General features: G+C 36.5%; 1 protein-coding gene across 3 annotated transcripts in view; it reads left to right on the top strand.

Annotated features, from left to right (window-relative positions):
• The window catches only part of LOC132144331 (protein CLEC16A-like), a 56,468-nt gene that overhangs the window by 21,910 nt on the left and 18,498 nt on the right, over nucleotides 1-16,060 (top strand). For all 3 annotated transcript variants that reach the window (XM_059555119.1, XM_059555111.1, XM_059555124.1), the window contains exons 11-18: nucleotides 450-570; nucleotides 8,805-8,905; nucleotides 9,457-9,576; nucleotides 11,206-11,315; nucleotides 12,094-12,138; nucleotides 13,773-13,823; nucleotides 14,592-14,720; nucleotides 15,544-15,664. In XM_059555119.1, coding sequence (XP_059411102.1) covers nucleotides 450-570; nucleotides 8,805-8,905; nucleotides 9,457-9,576; nucleotides 11,206-11,315; nucleotides 12,094-12,138; nucleotides 13,773-13,823; nucleotides 14,592-14,720; nucleotides 15,544-15,664 — 798 coding nt within the window. The remainder of the gene's footprint in view (nucleotides 1-449; nucleotides 571-8,804; nucleotides 8,906-9,456; nucleotides 9,577-11,205; nucleotides 11,316-12,093; nucleotides 12,139-13,772; nucleotides 13,824-14,591; nucleotides 14,721-15,543; nucleotides 15,665-16,060) is intronic.

Below are 16,060 nucleotides of genomic sequence, written 5' to 3'. Positions count from 1 at the left end.
AAGTTCAGGCATTAGAATAGATTCATTTTTTGTGGTCTCTCAACCAATCAGTTGTGTAAACAGTTGTATGAATATTTATTTACATAATCTATAATCTATTTATAAACTGTTCTTCGGAACTCTGCAGAATTTTCTCTTACGATCACTGCCAAATATGTTTTAAATATTAAATCCAGCGGTCACTTGCTATAATAAAATTCTAGAAAACGTTCCCTTGTGGCTTGGGTTGTTAGGTTCAGTTCTGAAAGTTATTAACTGCACCCAAGCGGTTTCCCTTTTTGAGATAAATGTCCGCTGGCATATAATAATTTCATGGGAAATCCATTAGTGTAACTTTAGACAGCTTAGATTAGTTTAATGCAGGGATCTTCCACGGCTGACATCTAACATAGACAATGCCAAAATCCAGCTTTGCTGTTATACTCTCGGTAATGTGTTGGTATTTGCAGAAATTGAGATGGTGGTAATGGAAAAATGTAGGATCTCTGAAGTGTCCACTTTGACGGAACAGAACATTACCGATGAGGAAAAGAGCGCGGCAGCGGCACGATCTGAAGGACAGAAGAGCAGGTACACAAGCAACCACAACCTTAACCACAGACCTAGTAGAAAAAATTTAGCTCTTTTTAGGCTTAGAAAATATATTCACAAACAATTTTAAGAATGTCCACAAATCATTTTTGTCAGATTAAGCTAGAAAATTTTATTTCATTAATTTTATTTCACAATAAAGATATATATCCCAATTATAGTTATTTTTGGTGTAAACAAGGTCTTTGCGATATTAAAGTTTTTAAAACAGTAGAAATTTCATAATTCTTGTTACCAGTGTAAAAAATAATATATATATATATATATAAAACCCAATTATAGTTCTTTTACAAGCAATGGGACAAAAAACTACAGTAAAACAAATAAATAAGAAATGCTACATGCTTTGTATAAAGTAGTCAAATATAAAACACTGCATATTCTTTACTGTTTACATTTTTCACTATATATTAATTATATATATATATATATATATATATATATATATATATATATATATATATATATATATATATATATATATATATATATATATATATATATATATATATATATATATATATATATATATATATATATATAAAATAAAACAAAAAAGAATAAGAAATAAAATACTGCTGCAAAGTTCTCCACTAAATAAAATACTCTGTCTCAAACCAATATCACATAATAAAATATAATGAAAAATATAAATAAATAACTATGATTACAGTGCAGCATTACCAATCCCAGCTTTTAGGCCTGCTCATATTTAAAAAAAAATATATATGTATAACTTTTCCAAAGTGTAAAGTGCACCAACAACAGTTTCAGTTTTTAGACCTGCTCAGAGTTCGTTATAGCATTGGCCCGATCGGAATTAAGAGCAAAGGTCTGTTTAAATGCCGACAGGAGCTGCATTTGAATTACAGTCATTTTTTTTTCTAGTTGTAGTGATGTTCACATTCGCGTGATGCCTTTTGAAAACTTTAGAATCAGCTGCAGTGTGGGATTTGCGCTAAACACGGAGACTTCCGCCACTTAATATGTTCGTTTGGAAACACGAATATGTACCTATGTTCCGCACACAAAATATTGCATTCTGTCTTTCGGTACACAGGTGCACCGTACCGAAAGCCCTGTACCGAAACGGTCTGGTACGAATACATGTACCGTTACACCCCTAATATACAGTGCCCTCCACTATTATTGGCACCCTTGGTAAATATTAGTAAAATCGACTTAAAATGTTTTTCCCCAAAGCATGTTGGCCACAATTATTGGCACCCCTAGAAATTTTATAAAATATAGTAAAATATCTCTGAAGTATATTCCCATTCATATTTACATTTTTTTAGCACACCAGAGTGACTTTGAGCATGAAATTGTCCAGCCATGACTTTCTGTTCCACTGGATTATAAATATGAGGAACACAAAGGCCAAATTTCATCCATCACAAGTAGTAAAACCAAAGAATATAGTTCTAATGTGTAGATCAAGATTGTTGAGCTTGATAAAATAGAAAGTGGCTATAAGAAAAGAGCTAAAGCATTGACAATCCCCATTTCCACCATCAGGGCAATAATTAAGAAGTTCCAATCAACTAAAGATGATACAAATCTGCCGGGAAGAGTATGTGTCTATGGCTACGTTCACACTGCAGGACTTAATGCTCAAAAATTCAATTTTTTTCGCAAGGCCGTTCACATTTCCAATTAAATGTGATCTTTTGTGATCTCCTGTGTGAACGTGAAATGACCCAGAAGTGACCCGCATGCGCAGAAGAGTACTCAACCCTCAACGACGTCACTCGTTGTTTGCGGAAGTAGCTAACGTTAAACATGAATGTCAACAACAGTGTAGTCAACAGCGGAGCTCTTTTTGCAATATTAAAGTTATTTTCCCAACGGAGCCAGCACAATTACAATCTTCTCGTTTTAAGAAGAAAATTAAAAAGAAGGAGGAGAGCAAGGTTTTTGGCCATGGCGTTTTGTGGAGCAGTGTTAGCAACGTCGGTACAGAGAAACGTGTGGGTGCGGAGTCGCAGCCAGGAGTGGTGGGATACTGATGTGAGTGGCTTCACTAATACATAATTCATCAGTTTATCTTCTCGTTCCCGCCTCGTTCAACGCAGAATTATGACGTTTGTAGCGTATCAATGACGTACGGGTTGGATACATGTGGCCTGGCCGTTCAGACGGAGGTCGCATTTCAAAAGATCGGATAAGTATCGGATTCAAGACCACATACCCAAGTGGCCTGGGTCACATTTGAAATGATCGGATCTGTGTCGTTCAGACTGTCATGAAAAGATCAGATACAGGTCGCATAGGGGCAAAAAAATCGGAATTAGGTCGTTTCAGCCTGCAGTGTGAACGTAGCCTATATCGTCCTAATGCATGGTGAAGAGGAGAGTTTGAGTGGCCAAAGACTCTCCAGGGATCACAGCTGGAGTATTGCAGAGATTAGTTGAGACTAGGGGTCAGAAAGCGTAAAATAAAATAAAATGACCCCTACATCACCCCATGTTGTTTGGGAGGGTTTCAAGAAATATTCTCCCCGCTCATCCAAAAACAAACTCCAGCATATTCAGTTTTCAGATACGGCTGGAACTTCAAATGGCACTGGCTTCCATGGTCAGATGAAACTAAAAAAGATCAGATGGGTTTAGTACAAACAGTGAAATACCCCATGTCCAGGGTTAAATATACTGCTGGATCTTTAGTGTTGTGAGCCTGTTTTTCTGTGGGAGGTCCTGGACATCTTGTTCAAATGCATGGCATCATCAAAAAGGAAAACAATGCAAATGTATTTTTACAGCAGCCTTTGCTCATATTTTCCAAGAGTGCCAATATTAGTAGACGGCACTGTGTGTGTGTGTGTGTTAGTGCTGGGCAACGATTAATTTTTTAACATCATGATTAATCGCATGATTGTTTGCAATTAATCGCATTGTTATGCACATTATTCAATGATGCATTCAAAAGTAGTGCACTTTTCATTTAAAAGTACTGCAATATGAACACAAGTACAGTAACATCTGGTTTGCAAACACTTGCTGGCCGAGTGTGAGATGGGTAGAGACTCGTGTGTGCGGGATGCAGGTGAATAAGGGTGTACTCACACTAGGCAGTCTTAACCATGCCCAAGCAAGTTTGACCCCCAAAGTCCGGTTCGTTTGACTAGTGTGATACTGTGCTCGGTTGGAAGAGGTGTGCCAGAGCGTGGTTCAGTAATATATAGATCAGTGAGTGTGAGCGCTTCTTATACGTGCTTCATGATTGCATGAACTTTTCTGAGTGGCAAGAGTGATAGATCTGTAAAGCAATATATTGTGAAGAGGGCCGTGTGTTACCATGTCTCAAACAACTCAAAATAATAAACCACAAAGTTAACAAAACTATGCACCACTGTGCTGAGCAAGAGTGCTTCTCTGCTGTCTTCACGTGCTATTGAAAACTTCTGAAACGTTGCATTCTCTTCTGTTAAAAATCAATTAAAGCCCAGCCCTAATATATATATATATATATATTAGGGGTGTAACGGTTCACAAAATTCACGGTTCGGTTCGATACGATACACTGGTGTCACGGTTCGGTACGTTTTAGATACAGCAAAAAGAAAAAATTGGCAGATAAATTTCCTTGATTTTTAAAAAATGTTTTATTTATTAAAACTAACAAAGTACAGTAAAGTTTTTTTACATTGAACAATGATGGAGCTATTCTTTACCCATCTTTAGTGTTTTCTTAGCGGCATACTGTATAAAACAAAAACAGCTCCTTATAAAAAAATGAAAATGTTATATTATTGTAGTAGTTATGAAAAAATACAAAGATGTAACTTTTTATATGGAACTCTATAACTCTTTATATTGAGTGTGTTTTTACTCAATTGGTTCTCTATAGGGCTTATGTTTTTTGGAACAAAGCAGGAATTACAGTCTGTCTGAAATGGGCTCGTGAAGGAATATTGTAACGGGGCTCAATTACATTAAGCATGTTCTTAAAACCTACGTTTTCCACTACAGAGTGGGCCTTTCACACAGGACGCGGTATGCGCAGCGCTTGCCGCTGGGTTCAGCGTTGCCCTTCAGATACAACGCGATTTGCGCTGCGCTATGGCGTAGGCGGAGTTTTAAAAACTTTTAGCAGGAGCTCTATCATAGTCTGTTGTTCCTTGAATGGAGATATGTCTACATGACACAGCTTTCCTGACGATGTCCCTATACTACCTCAAACTTGTATCGTATGGCTCAGGAAATTCTGACACACACAGTACTGTACTAGCCGTTCATTCATTTTGATTTCCGTGCTTGTTTTGGATCCTATTGGTCGCGCTGGTAATCGTCACAGAGCGCAGTGGCAAAAGTTGAACTATTTTGAATTTTGACCGCGGCGTGCGCGCAAGCACGCAAATGATGCGCACCACGATTTGGTCGACGCAGCAACAAAACGTCCTTGCGCGGAGCAAGCCATTGAGATGAATGGGTTTTATAGCGCAGCGCCGCGCATACCGCGTCCTGTGTGAAAGGCCCATAAAGGCGCTCGCTCACTTACAGGGAATCCAAAGTGCACCCAAACACCAGACCTGTTGGTTATTGGAGGATCTTCTATTTCTGGTCTGTTAAACGCATTGGCCATTTTGCAACGAGCTTTCAGCGCGTACTGAGTGAGCGTGCGCCTGACTGAGTAGCCTAACATAAACTTATAAGTTGGTGTTTTTTTCTTCTTCGGGGGTGTCAGGGGCATTGCCTGTTACGTCGTTTGGGTTATTGGGCTACCTTGTTGAACGCATATCATTATATTTCACAATTTTTTTTTTTTTTTCCAAATATAATTAATTAGTCCAACGAACCGTTCGGTCCATAATGCGGACCGCGTACCTAACCGAAAGCCTCGTACCGAACGGTTCAATGCGAATACGCGTATCATTACACCCCTAATATATATATTAATATTAATTAATATTGATATATATATTATCCCTAATATTAATATATATATTATCAGCAAATATCATTGCTGTGATTTATTTTAAAATCGGGACAACATTCTAATCATATAACACACTAATAAATGAACATATGAACAGCATATATGTTAAACATTTGAACAAAATATGAAATATCAAAATATAAAAAATACATTAGAGCAATTACATTCAAGGTAAAGAAAGAATAAATTTAGCAGCATTATCTCAGTTATTTAAAAGAAACATAAGAGTAATAAATTTATCTTGATTCTGAACTTTGAATAAAAATATGAAGAGCGATTATATTAAACAATGTTTCTGAACTCAGAAGATTAAATGTCAAAGGATAAATAATATCAATTTAAGCAATAACATTCAAGTAAAAAAAAAAAAAAAAGCAAATAAAATTTAGCAGCAATATCTGAGATATTGTAACTTATTCTGTCAGTTGTGCAACCAGTAGGGATGGGAACTGAAAACCGGTTCTTATTCAGAACCGGTTTTGTTCTTTGAAAAGAACCGGAACCGTGAGCAATTTCTAAGTTTCGGTTCCGAAAACGGTTCTGGTGCAACACGTGACCAAGCGCTGTGAGCAGCCTTGCGCCGGTGTTCTGAGTATTCGGCGTTTCCCGTAAAGGATATCACGAACCGAATAACAGACACACCTCCCTGTCTCTTTAATTACTGAGCACATTGATTCCAATGACATGCATTCCACAGACTCGTTGCGCTGTCGCGTCTTTAATTGCCAAACACATGTAATTCCCCACGACTGTATGTGCACTCGCGCCTTTGATAACTGCACGTCGTTTTGTTTGACTGTACATCTAACAGCAGCGTGCTGCACCTGCCGCCACTAAATTACATTATATTTGTCCCATATTGTCATTAATATACATACTGGTTACAACTTGGACTACTAAATAAATAGACTGCTATTGTTATGCAAGTAATGAGGGTTAGATTATTTAGTGTACAGGTCATTTCAAGAGTGATAAACAAAGTGATAGAAAATATTTATTTTAATGCATTTTAAATGTTCAAAAATGTGGAAACCACTCATTGCATCACACCATCTCCTGACTGCATTATTATTTGTAAAATAGGGACTTTATGGAGAGTGTGTATACATGTTTAAGTTTAACCGTTTATATTTGATTAATTAAGGGAAATAAACAAGTATCTAAGCCCTCAAGGGACTATTTGGCCAACCAGCTTATTCCTGCTTGAAAAGCAAAACGTTATTGATAGTGTAAAAAACATCAACTTTGAAACACATGCTGATTGATGGACTAGCATTACTCAACATTACTTACTACCTTCCAGCAACACTACATTCAGTAAAGGTAAAATAGTAAAAAAAAAACATAATAATAGTTCATTTAAATGGAACCAGAAGCCGAACCGGAAAATTTATAAAAATACCCAACCCTACTTATGAAGATCTGTACACTGTAATATATGTTGCATTTTGACATTGCCAACCTTTAAATTAAGTTGACAGTAAGTAATAAACAGTATTGAGCATTGAGTAGTTGAGTATTGTGCATTTTTCCTTACCACTATTTCTTAATAATTGCTTAATGATTTTAATGGAACCGGAATCAGAACCGGAACCGTTATGTGGAAACTGGAATCGGAACCGGAACCGGAAAATTTCTGACGATTCCCAACCCTAGCAACCAGTGAGCTTTTTTGAGCGTCATCTTTTTCTTCCAGTCGTGGACCGGCGGCCACAGTATCACTTGTGCTCGCACATGCAGCCTAGTGATGCGCGGGTCTGGTTTTTTTCCAATCCGCGGGTCCCGCTTTTATGAAATTACTTGGCCTGCCCCAGCCCGCAAATAAAGTAAAATTTCTTTACCCACCCTGACCCGTGCATCGGGGACATCACGGAAGATACATTGCTACTTAGACATTCGATTTGTAACCTTATCAAAGAACCTAATAAAATATGAAAATATATATTCCAAATATTTAATATAGGCTATATGAAATTGCACTAGTGATGGTTCGTCTGTGAACGAATCTTTTAGGTTAATGAATCGTTCCCGTTCAGGTAATCCACTGACTCATATTTCTCGTTCACTGAAGTTCCTCCCTCCACAGCAGCGCGTGAGCACGGCGCTTATAGCAGCGCATGCGCAGCTCGTGAACAACTCTGTGAACTGCTTTCATCCTGTCAAAGAGTTACTCAAGATGTGACGGAGCATGTGATTTGTTGAATGTAGTGAACGAATCCGCCCTTCACTGCACGAGATCGATAGATCTTCTCATTTGTGAACGAGCTGAATGAACTGATATCTCGTGAGGAGAAAAAACACAGGCATGCATCCATAGGGAGGCACTAGAAGCGTGCGTTGCACACACCAACATGAAATACGTCTCTTACAAATCTGGAACGCAGTCATTCTTTGAAGTATCGATACTAATACATTTAGGAATCGTGACGTTTTTAATTTCCGAGAATCGCGATACTTTTGAAGTATCGGTGCACCGTGCAACACTACAGCAATGTCACATTAGGGTGTGACCGTGATGGAGACGCTACTCCAGAGGTTAATTCTAAAGGTTAATTGTGTCGACCGGTAAATCACCCACCCCTACTTCTGTGACATATTTTCATTAAGGGTCAGAATCATCTACAGTATACTGCTCCACCTTTTAGTTTAGAATCAACAGTTCAGTACTTCCATTAAAACTGCATTGTAGTGCAAAATTGTGCTTTATGAACCATTAAGTATTTTCAGCATTGTTAAAGGGCAATTAACATTGAACCGATGACCATGCAATTGGCTTTTTATGCTCCATTCATTAAAGTGCAGCAAAGCTCCCCTATTTAGATTGGCGTGCTCCAGAGAAAGAGGGCCCAGGACATGTTCAGACTATTCCCCAAGCCTTTCCAAAGCAATCTTTATGTGTTTTTGCTTTCCCAAGGAGTACATTACTTGCCTGTAAAAAAAAAAAAGCAGTGTTCTTAAGTATCAAATCAAGTCCATGCAGAGTATTCCTAAGAAGAAGAGTTTACACATGTGGAGAATATTTTTAGTTTGAGAAGGAGGGAGGTAACTACAGTTTAGTCTGGATATAAGTGCTTTTCAAAGCCGGTCTAAGTTCATCTTGATTTATAGACAATAGCTCACGTAGTAAATGCCATTTGCAACACTCAAACAATGCAGTTTGTGCTTAGAAACTACACAATGCAGTTTGCACACATAGTTCTGTAGTTCATATTTTTGCATGTTTTCTAGACAGTAGAATGAAAGAATAGCTGTTATCATCTTGTTTGTTGTTCTAGGCCCTTCCTGGACATGTTGTATAACGCACTGGACTGTGACACAGAGGATTACCAGGCTCTGTTTGTGCTTTGTCTCCTGTATGCCGTGTCTCACAGTAAAGGTATTTGATCCAGTCTCGAATAAAGCATTTTAAATAAAGGGATAATTATGGTAAAAGTTGTGAAAAGGTTTCTATATAAAATATATAAATAAAAATCAATTGTAAATAAATATTACAAAAGAAACTATGTAGACACTAATAATATGACACTGATAACAATCTGAAGTGTTTCTTGAGCACCAAATCAGCATATTAGAATAATTTATCATGTGACTGACTGAAGTAATAATGCTAAAGATTCAGCATTTCATGAATCTTTCATCAATTTCATGAAATTCATCAAATTTATTTAAAAAGAGAGCAGGGGTTGTAAATTTTTGAATAATTCACAATATAATGTTTCCTATATTTTAAAAACCAGCCATTAAAAATGCTTACATATAACATGTTTGCTTACTTGATTACGTAATACAGTATTTAATACTGTAATACAATAGTTATATGGTCACATGATTTAAAAAATCTTTAGACAGCTTTATAGTGTCAACATCATGCTCCAGCATTCTGTTTCTTTATCTCTTGTTGGTTTATGTGTGCGTGTTCATGTGAAGGTATAAACCCGGAGCTCTTAGAGAGGATCCAGCTACCTGTGCCAAATCAAGAGAGGAGCTCTTACAGTCAGGTGTTGGTGGAAAGAGTGATCCGAATCATTAGCCAGGCTGCTCAGCCAGGTACACACACACACACACAGCATGTTCTCACCCTACTGTACTTTACAGACAGATTCCAAATATAATCCTTCACCTGCTTAGACACGCTCATTAAATATTACCCGCTGCAGATTCCATTAATGTGCCTGAACTTGACCGTGTAGACCAAAGCACTCACTGTTCATTCAGGGTACAGTGATTGTGCTACGTTTTTTTGCGCACATACAATTTCTTTTTTGAGGTACTTCATAAATATATCTGATTTCAATGTGTGTGATTCATCAGTACAAATTATTCTAGACAGTTTCTTTCATAATCAAATAATAACTTTCTTGGACTCTGAACCAGTGTAATTATTAGTATTATTTAGTACTTTTTTTATTTTTTAGGTTTTGTTTCGTTTTTGACTTTTTATTTTAACTTTATGTTTGCTTTTGTGCTTTTGGGAACACTTTAGAATAGGAAGTTTTCCCTGAAAGAAAAAAAAACTCCTAATCTGTGGTGTATTGATAGGAGTGCTGAGATAAAAATCCTCCCTGTGTTCAATATCCTGTTTCAGTTGGAAATATGTCACCATAGTGAAATGCAGTCAGCTGCAACTTCGGGTTCACATGGACTTTAAGTTTTGGTATAGGGTAGGATGAAGGCATCTAAAATATGATCAAGTAGAATAAGTCATTAATATGTGCTTTATAAATACCGTACTAACAAACAGACAATATTTTAGTAATATTCATGCTAATAAGCAGCTATTTAATAGTGAGAATTGGTCCTTGAAATAAAGAGTTAACGTGCTTTTTTGTTTTGATTTTCTTAGTAATTTGATTTATTTTATCTCAGTTATTTCCCAATTTATTTAAAATGTTTATATTTCATTTCATTTCCGCTTTTCAAATAATTTTTAATTGTTTTAATATTAAGTCTTAATTAATCATTTCAAGAAAAAGAATAAAAGAATAACATTAATTAATACATAACAGAATTTTCTAAAAATCTTGCAGTTTGCAGAGATCTCCAGTTTATGGCTGTGGGATGTTTTGTAAAGCTTTAGCAACAGTTATTGTGAGTAACCGTAACCCAGGGGGCTAAAGTGCAATGAAGTGTCACTTGTTATTGATGCATGTTTCTTTAGCTCTGTACCATTTACCACAGCCTTGAGTAACACAAATTGCAACCGATTTCCTCTGACCGTTGATCTCTTTCACCTTTGTATAGAGGAATTGTAGCTGATTTCTCCTTTCGGGGCTCCTGTGTGTGACATTTGAATGCTGACTTGCTTCACATGCTCTCTATACTTAGGATTAAAACGTAGAACTGACTGAGTCCACAATATACACGATGAGCTGTTATCCTCATGTGTTATGATTCATTCTTCATCGTGACACTAGCATGACAAGAAGCCAAACTTCTCTTTCCCCAAGATCCACAGATTTTCTTCTTCATTTGTGACATTTTTGTCTGCCGTGATTCCACGTCACATCTGAGTTATTCTAATGTCACACACTTCCCTTTTTAAGTCATTTTTTTCATTTTTAGGTCTACTTTTAAGTAATACCACTTTAAGTTTTTCAGTTTTAAAATTAGCACAATTGCACCTTTTGTGTTTGATCTCCATCATCACAACTTGGCGTGCATGTTTGTGTGTTTCAGATGGAAAGGTGCGTCTTGCCACCTTGGAGTTGAGCTGTCTGCTTCTGAAACAGTCAGTGTTGTCTGGATCTCAATGCATTATAAAGGACATTCATTTAGCCTGTTTGGAGGTAAGAGTCTTAACGCAGAACCAAAAAGCACTTCACTTTACTGTTACACGTTCTGCATTTCATGTATGCCAGCAACTGTCATGTCTTTGCCAGAATAATTATTTTTTTAAGCTCATGGTGCATAAGGTTCAAGTGTACCAATAGGGATTGGTGAAATCCATGAATATTTTTATATATATAAAATTTTGAGGGAAAATAATGACGCAAACAGGAATAAGGTGATAAAATGAATGAGGGAAAATTTTGATCAAAGACATTTATGGACATCAAAGAATAGTAATCATTTATTTGTATAAATAAACTTCCATAAATATGAATATTAAATTATGATAGACAATGTTAGCAAACTTATAAGACAAATTATAGAGCCATCAAATTGAAGTCATTCTGAATGGCGTTGGTTTTATTGCCAAATCCATGATGGCATTATGTTGTGGTCACTGTTTCAGCAATGAATACACATATTGCTTATTTGTTATCTTTCACAATAATTGAAAAAAATGAATTATGACACCAAGTTAAAAAAGATGAAGTGATTTTTGCTGATTAGCTTATCAGCCATTGCATAGGAGACGATTTAAAACTGGTTGCTACATATTTCTAATTAATGCAATATGCACACTTAGGTTTTTCCCAGTAATTTTTTTCTTACATTGGGTAACGGTAGCTTTTGTTCTTATTTTGAAACTAGACCGATTTACAGGAAGTAGGACATTTAACTTGTTTATATTGCGCAACCCAATCACACCATTGCTGTGATGATATTTTCTTTTTTTAGGGTGCCCGAGAAGAGAGTCTTCATCTTCTGAGGCGGTTTTATAAGGCAAGATGGTCTTTTATTTTATTTTATTTCGGATCACACGAAAGTCACCAGTTGGTTCAGGTACTTACTGGAACCCAGAGAGTTCAAGGCAGCCGACGTTCATACTAATAATTCTCATAATTACCACCTAGTCACTTGTGTTTGATTTCCTTTAAAGTCTGAGGGAGAATTAAGCTCAGCTCATCCTAAAGACTTTGTTGTTGCGATATTTGGGAAAATCCCAGCAGCTTCCTGTTGAAACTTGTACGCGCTCTTGGTGGCTTATTCACATTGAGGCATTTCGGTGAAAGCAAATTACAATTAAACAGAATAGAGTACACTGATTCCAGCAAGATAACAAAGTACACTAGTGCGTTCAACTTTTGCTCTGGCCACTTTGTCATTTTCCTTGACGTTGAAGGACATGTTTTCCAGCTTTTACTGCAGCCTGCAGCACTTTTTTGTTTGTTTGTTTGTTAGTATTCCCTGAAGTCATGTTCACTCATGAAATTGGAGTGCTCTGGTGTTTATTGTACGTGAGAACAGCAGCCGGTTTTGCTTTCACAATTCAAAGAAAGATCTCTTCCGGAATGCACTGTGCAGGCTGCACATTATCCCAACCCTTTGTTTCTGTGTGTGAAGACTGTATGTAAATATTCACTGTACTGAATGTTCTGTTCTGGGACTGTGGAGGGAGGACCCGTGTTTTGGTATCTCATCTGCATTTCCTGTATGCATAATCGATCAGCGTGTCCCTGCTCTTCCAAGAAACTGGGCAGACGCGTACAGCAGCAAATCACGGGTTTAGACACACCTACTGTTCCTTTATCGTTTCTGTCGTCTGCACTATAGCATAATAGTGAAGTCAAAACTACGAAATAACAGAAGTGAAAGCATGGGAATTATGCAGTGTCCAAAAATGACTTGTACTGTAAAGATTAAAGAGTCAGACTGTTCTGAATAATTGAACTCGCTTTAGCTCATTTTCTCTTTAATTCTGTATATTAGCAGCTTTTCTCATAATGTCCCTCCCTTCATCCTTCCCGTGGGGATTTTCATGGAATGGTAATGCTGATTCATGTTAACAGCTGCTTTTTTGACTGTACCGGCGTCAGATGGTAACACAAGTCGAGTAACTTAATAATAATTCATTTTTAAGAATGTGAAATAGCTGTGTTTTTTTTTTTTTTTTTAGCTTTCCCTGAGGTATGGTGGGATTTGGTTTTTACTTACCTTTTTTTATTTTAACTTGCACCACCCTTACAATTTTTTGTTTTTCAAATGTTCAATAAATAAGTAATTCGAGCTTACCAAGGCTGCATTTATTTAAACCAAAATACAGTAAAAAATGTAATATTGTAAAATATTTTAATGTGCTTTTAAAAATACATATATCTTTTTTATTCCAGTATAATTAAAAAAATATGTATTTTGAAGAATAGTCAGTTCTAAATTTAAATAAACCGCATTTATTTGAAATTCTGAACCTTTGTAACATTTTAAATGTCTTTGTGGTCACTTTTGATCAATTTAATATGTCCTTACTGCATTAATCTGCTTTAATCTAAATCTTACTGACCCCAATGCTTTGAAGTGCATTGTGTCTTGTTTTCTGCTATGGTAATTTTTTCCATGTAATGTTCCTCTTCCTGCAGGGGGAGGAGATTTTCCTGGACATGTTTGAGGATGAGTACAGGAGCATGATGGTAAGCTGCCTTACTAAACATACAAAAGCTGTCTTTTTGCAACCTCACAGTTATTGTCTGTTATAACCTGATGATACAGGCAACACATCCTGCTTCTGGGTGAGAGGAAATCTCTTATCTATCAGACATTTACTGGATGAGGAGTGGCTAATGCACCCTACGTTGATCTACTTCCACTTACAAAAAAATTGTTTCCTGGGAGTATTGTTTTTCTTAAAGGATTATCTTAGCTTGAATGAAAATATTGCCATTTACTCGTCATCGAACACAAAGGAATAAAAAAAAGTTAAACAAAAATGTAGTTGCGCACTCATTTTCCTGCAATTATAAATAATGTGGGCTTGAGCTTTCAACACAAAAGCCAACATGACTCTTCTGTATTAGTTTCTAGAAGAAAACAGACCATATGGACCATAAAATAGTATGGAATTTAAGTCATATTGTCTAGTTTAATATACTTTTTGATGTGGAGCTTGTCTTGTAGCTTATATTGAAAAGAGTGGCCAGGATATTCTTTAAAAATTAACCTTTAGTGTTTTTTTTTTTTTTTTTTTACAGAAAAAAAGTCATTTGTTTTTGGAATGACATGAGAATGGAATGTTGTGTTGTGAAACTTAACTATCATGTTCACACTGAACCACCGACAAACGCCAAGAGGCTGTTTGTCCAGCAAAATAAATGTTTGTGTTTGTTGGACCAGGATCAACAAGCTCATAGAGCGATTAATGTTCTTGCATTTTGTCTTTGTTTATGTGTACTGTGTGATAGAATAAGCCCCTAAACGTGGAGTATCTTATGATGGATGCATCCATTTTACTTCCTCCCACTGGCACCCCACTTACCGGCATTGATTTTGTGAAGCGATTGCCCTGTGGAGATGTCGAGAGGACACGCAGGGTAGGTGATGAACATATGCACTAATGCTGAAAGATCTCAGATTGTATTTTATGGGTAGATCGTGTGGCCTTTTGTCTAACATTTTGGCTTTTCTTGTGAAACATCCTCCAAACCTTTTCTCATGATCTGTGAAAATGTGTTTCTTGGCCGGTGTGTACACCGTTTGTCTTCTGGGAACCCATTCAAAGATTTTGGAAATTGATTTCATGTGCTTCAGATACATAACAATGCCAGGCTTTCTGCTATATTGGTAATCGACTTAATTTGGTCTAAATCAAAAGCTGCTGATTTTGAATATACACATGCTTATTTGGGGATGCAGCTGTGCACATGAACAAATGCATTTATTGGTTAAACGTGAACACAAATTTAGGCTTTATTTACAGAGCAAATTCTCAGTAAAACATTAATTAGTGCTATTATATCTATGTCTATGATTCAGTGAAGACTTGTAGCAGGACTTTAAGTAATGTTATTTTATATTTGATATGTACATAGAAAACTTTAAACACTGTTTACTTAAGTAAGCAGTTTTTTTTATTAATATTTAACTTTCTGCTTAAAGGATTGTTTAATATTGTATTAGTTTTGAAAGGAGTGCCAAGAGTTGTACTTCACAGGTGTCAGCACTGAAACGTTGATATCATGACTCGGGTGTCACCCAAGACACTCCGTTACATTGATCTTTTTTTCTTTTCTTTTTTTTGAGATGCATTGAAAATATTTGAAAGAGTATTTAGAACATTTAGCACTCATGTTGGACATAAATTCCAGGAAGATTCATTGATGTTGTGTGTGTGTGTGTGTGTGTGTATGTCTGCAGGCTATCCGTGTGTTCTTCATGCTGCGCTCGCTGTCCCTACAGCTGCAGGGAGAACCAGAAACTCAACTTCCTCTCACCCGACCAGAAGATCTCATCAAGACTGATGATGTGCTTGACCTCAGTAAGGCCTTTACAGTCACATAAACCTGATGCTGAAGAAGTTGGTTTTGCAAACCAAACATTTTCCAGTATTCAAATATCAGCTGTAAGGATTTTTTTTCTGCTCATTCAGGTTTTTGTTTGCTTTGCCAAAATTTTTTTTTTTTTAATCACCATCAACAAGTAGTTTCAAACCTGCATACATTTCTTCTAATGAACACAAAAGAAGATATTTTGAAGAATGTTGATGACCAAACAGTTTCTGGTCATCATTGACTTCCATAGTATTTTTTCTTTCTATTCTATGGAAGTCAGTGGCTACCAACAACTGTTGGTTACCGACATTCTTCAAAATATTTTGTTCAACATAAGAAAGAAGGTCATAAGGGTTTGGAACAACTTGAGGGTGTGGAAATGA

This window comes from Carassius carassius, chromosome 1 (genome assembly GCF_963082965.1).
Source record: "Carassius carassius chromosome 1, fCarCar2.1, whole genome shotgun sequence".
Classification (NCBI taxonomy): domain Eukaryota; kingdom Metazoa; phylum Chordata; class Actinopteri; order Cypriniformes; family Cyprinidae; genus Carassius; species Carassius carassius.
This window is presented reverse-complemented; position numbering and strand designations above follow the sequence as displayed.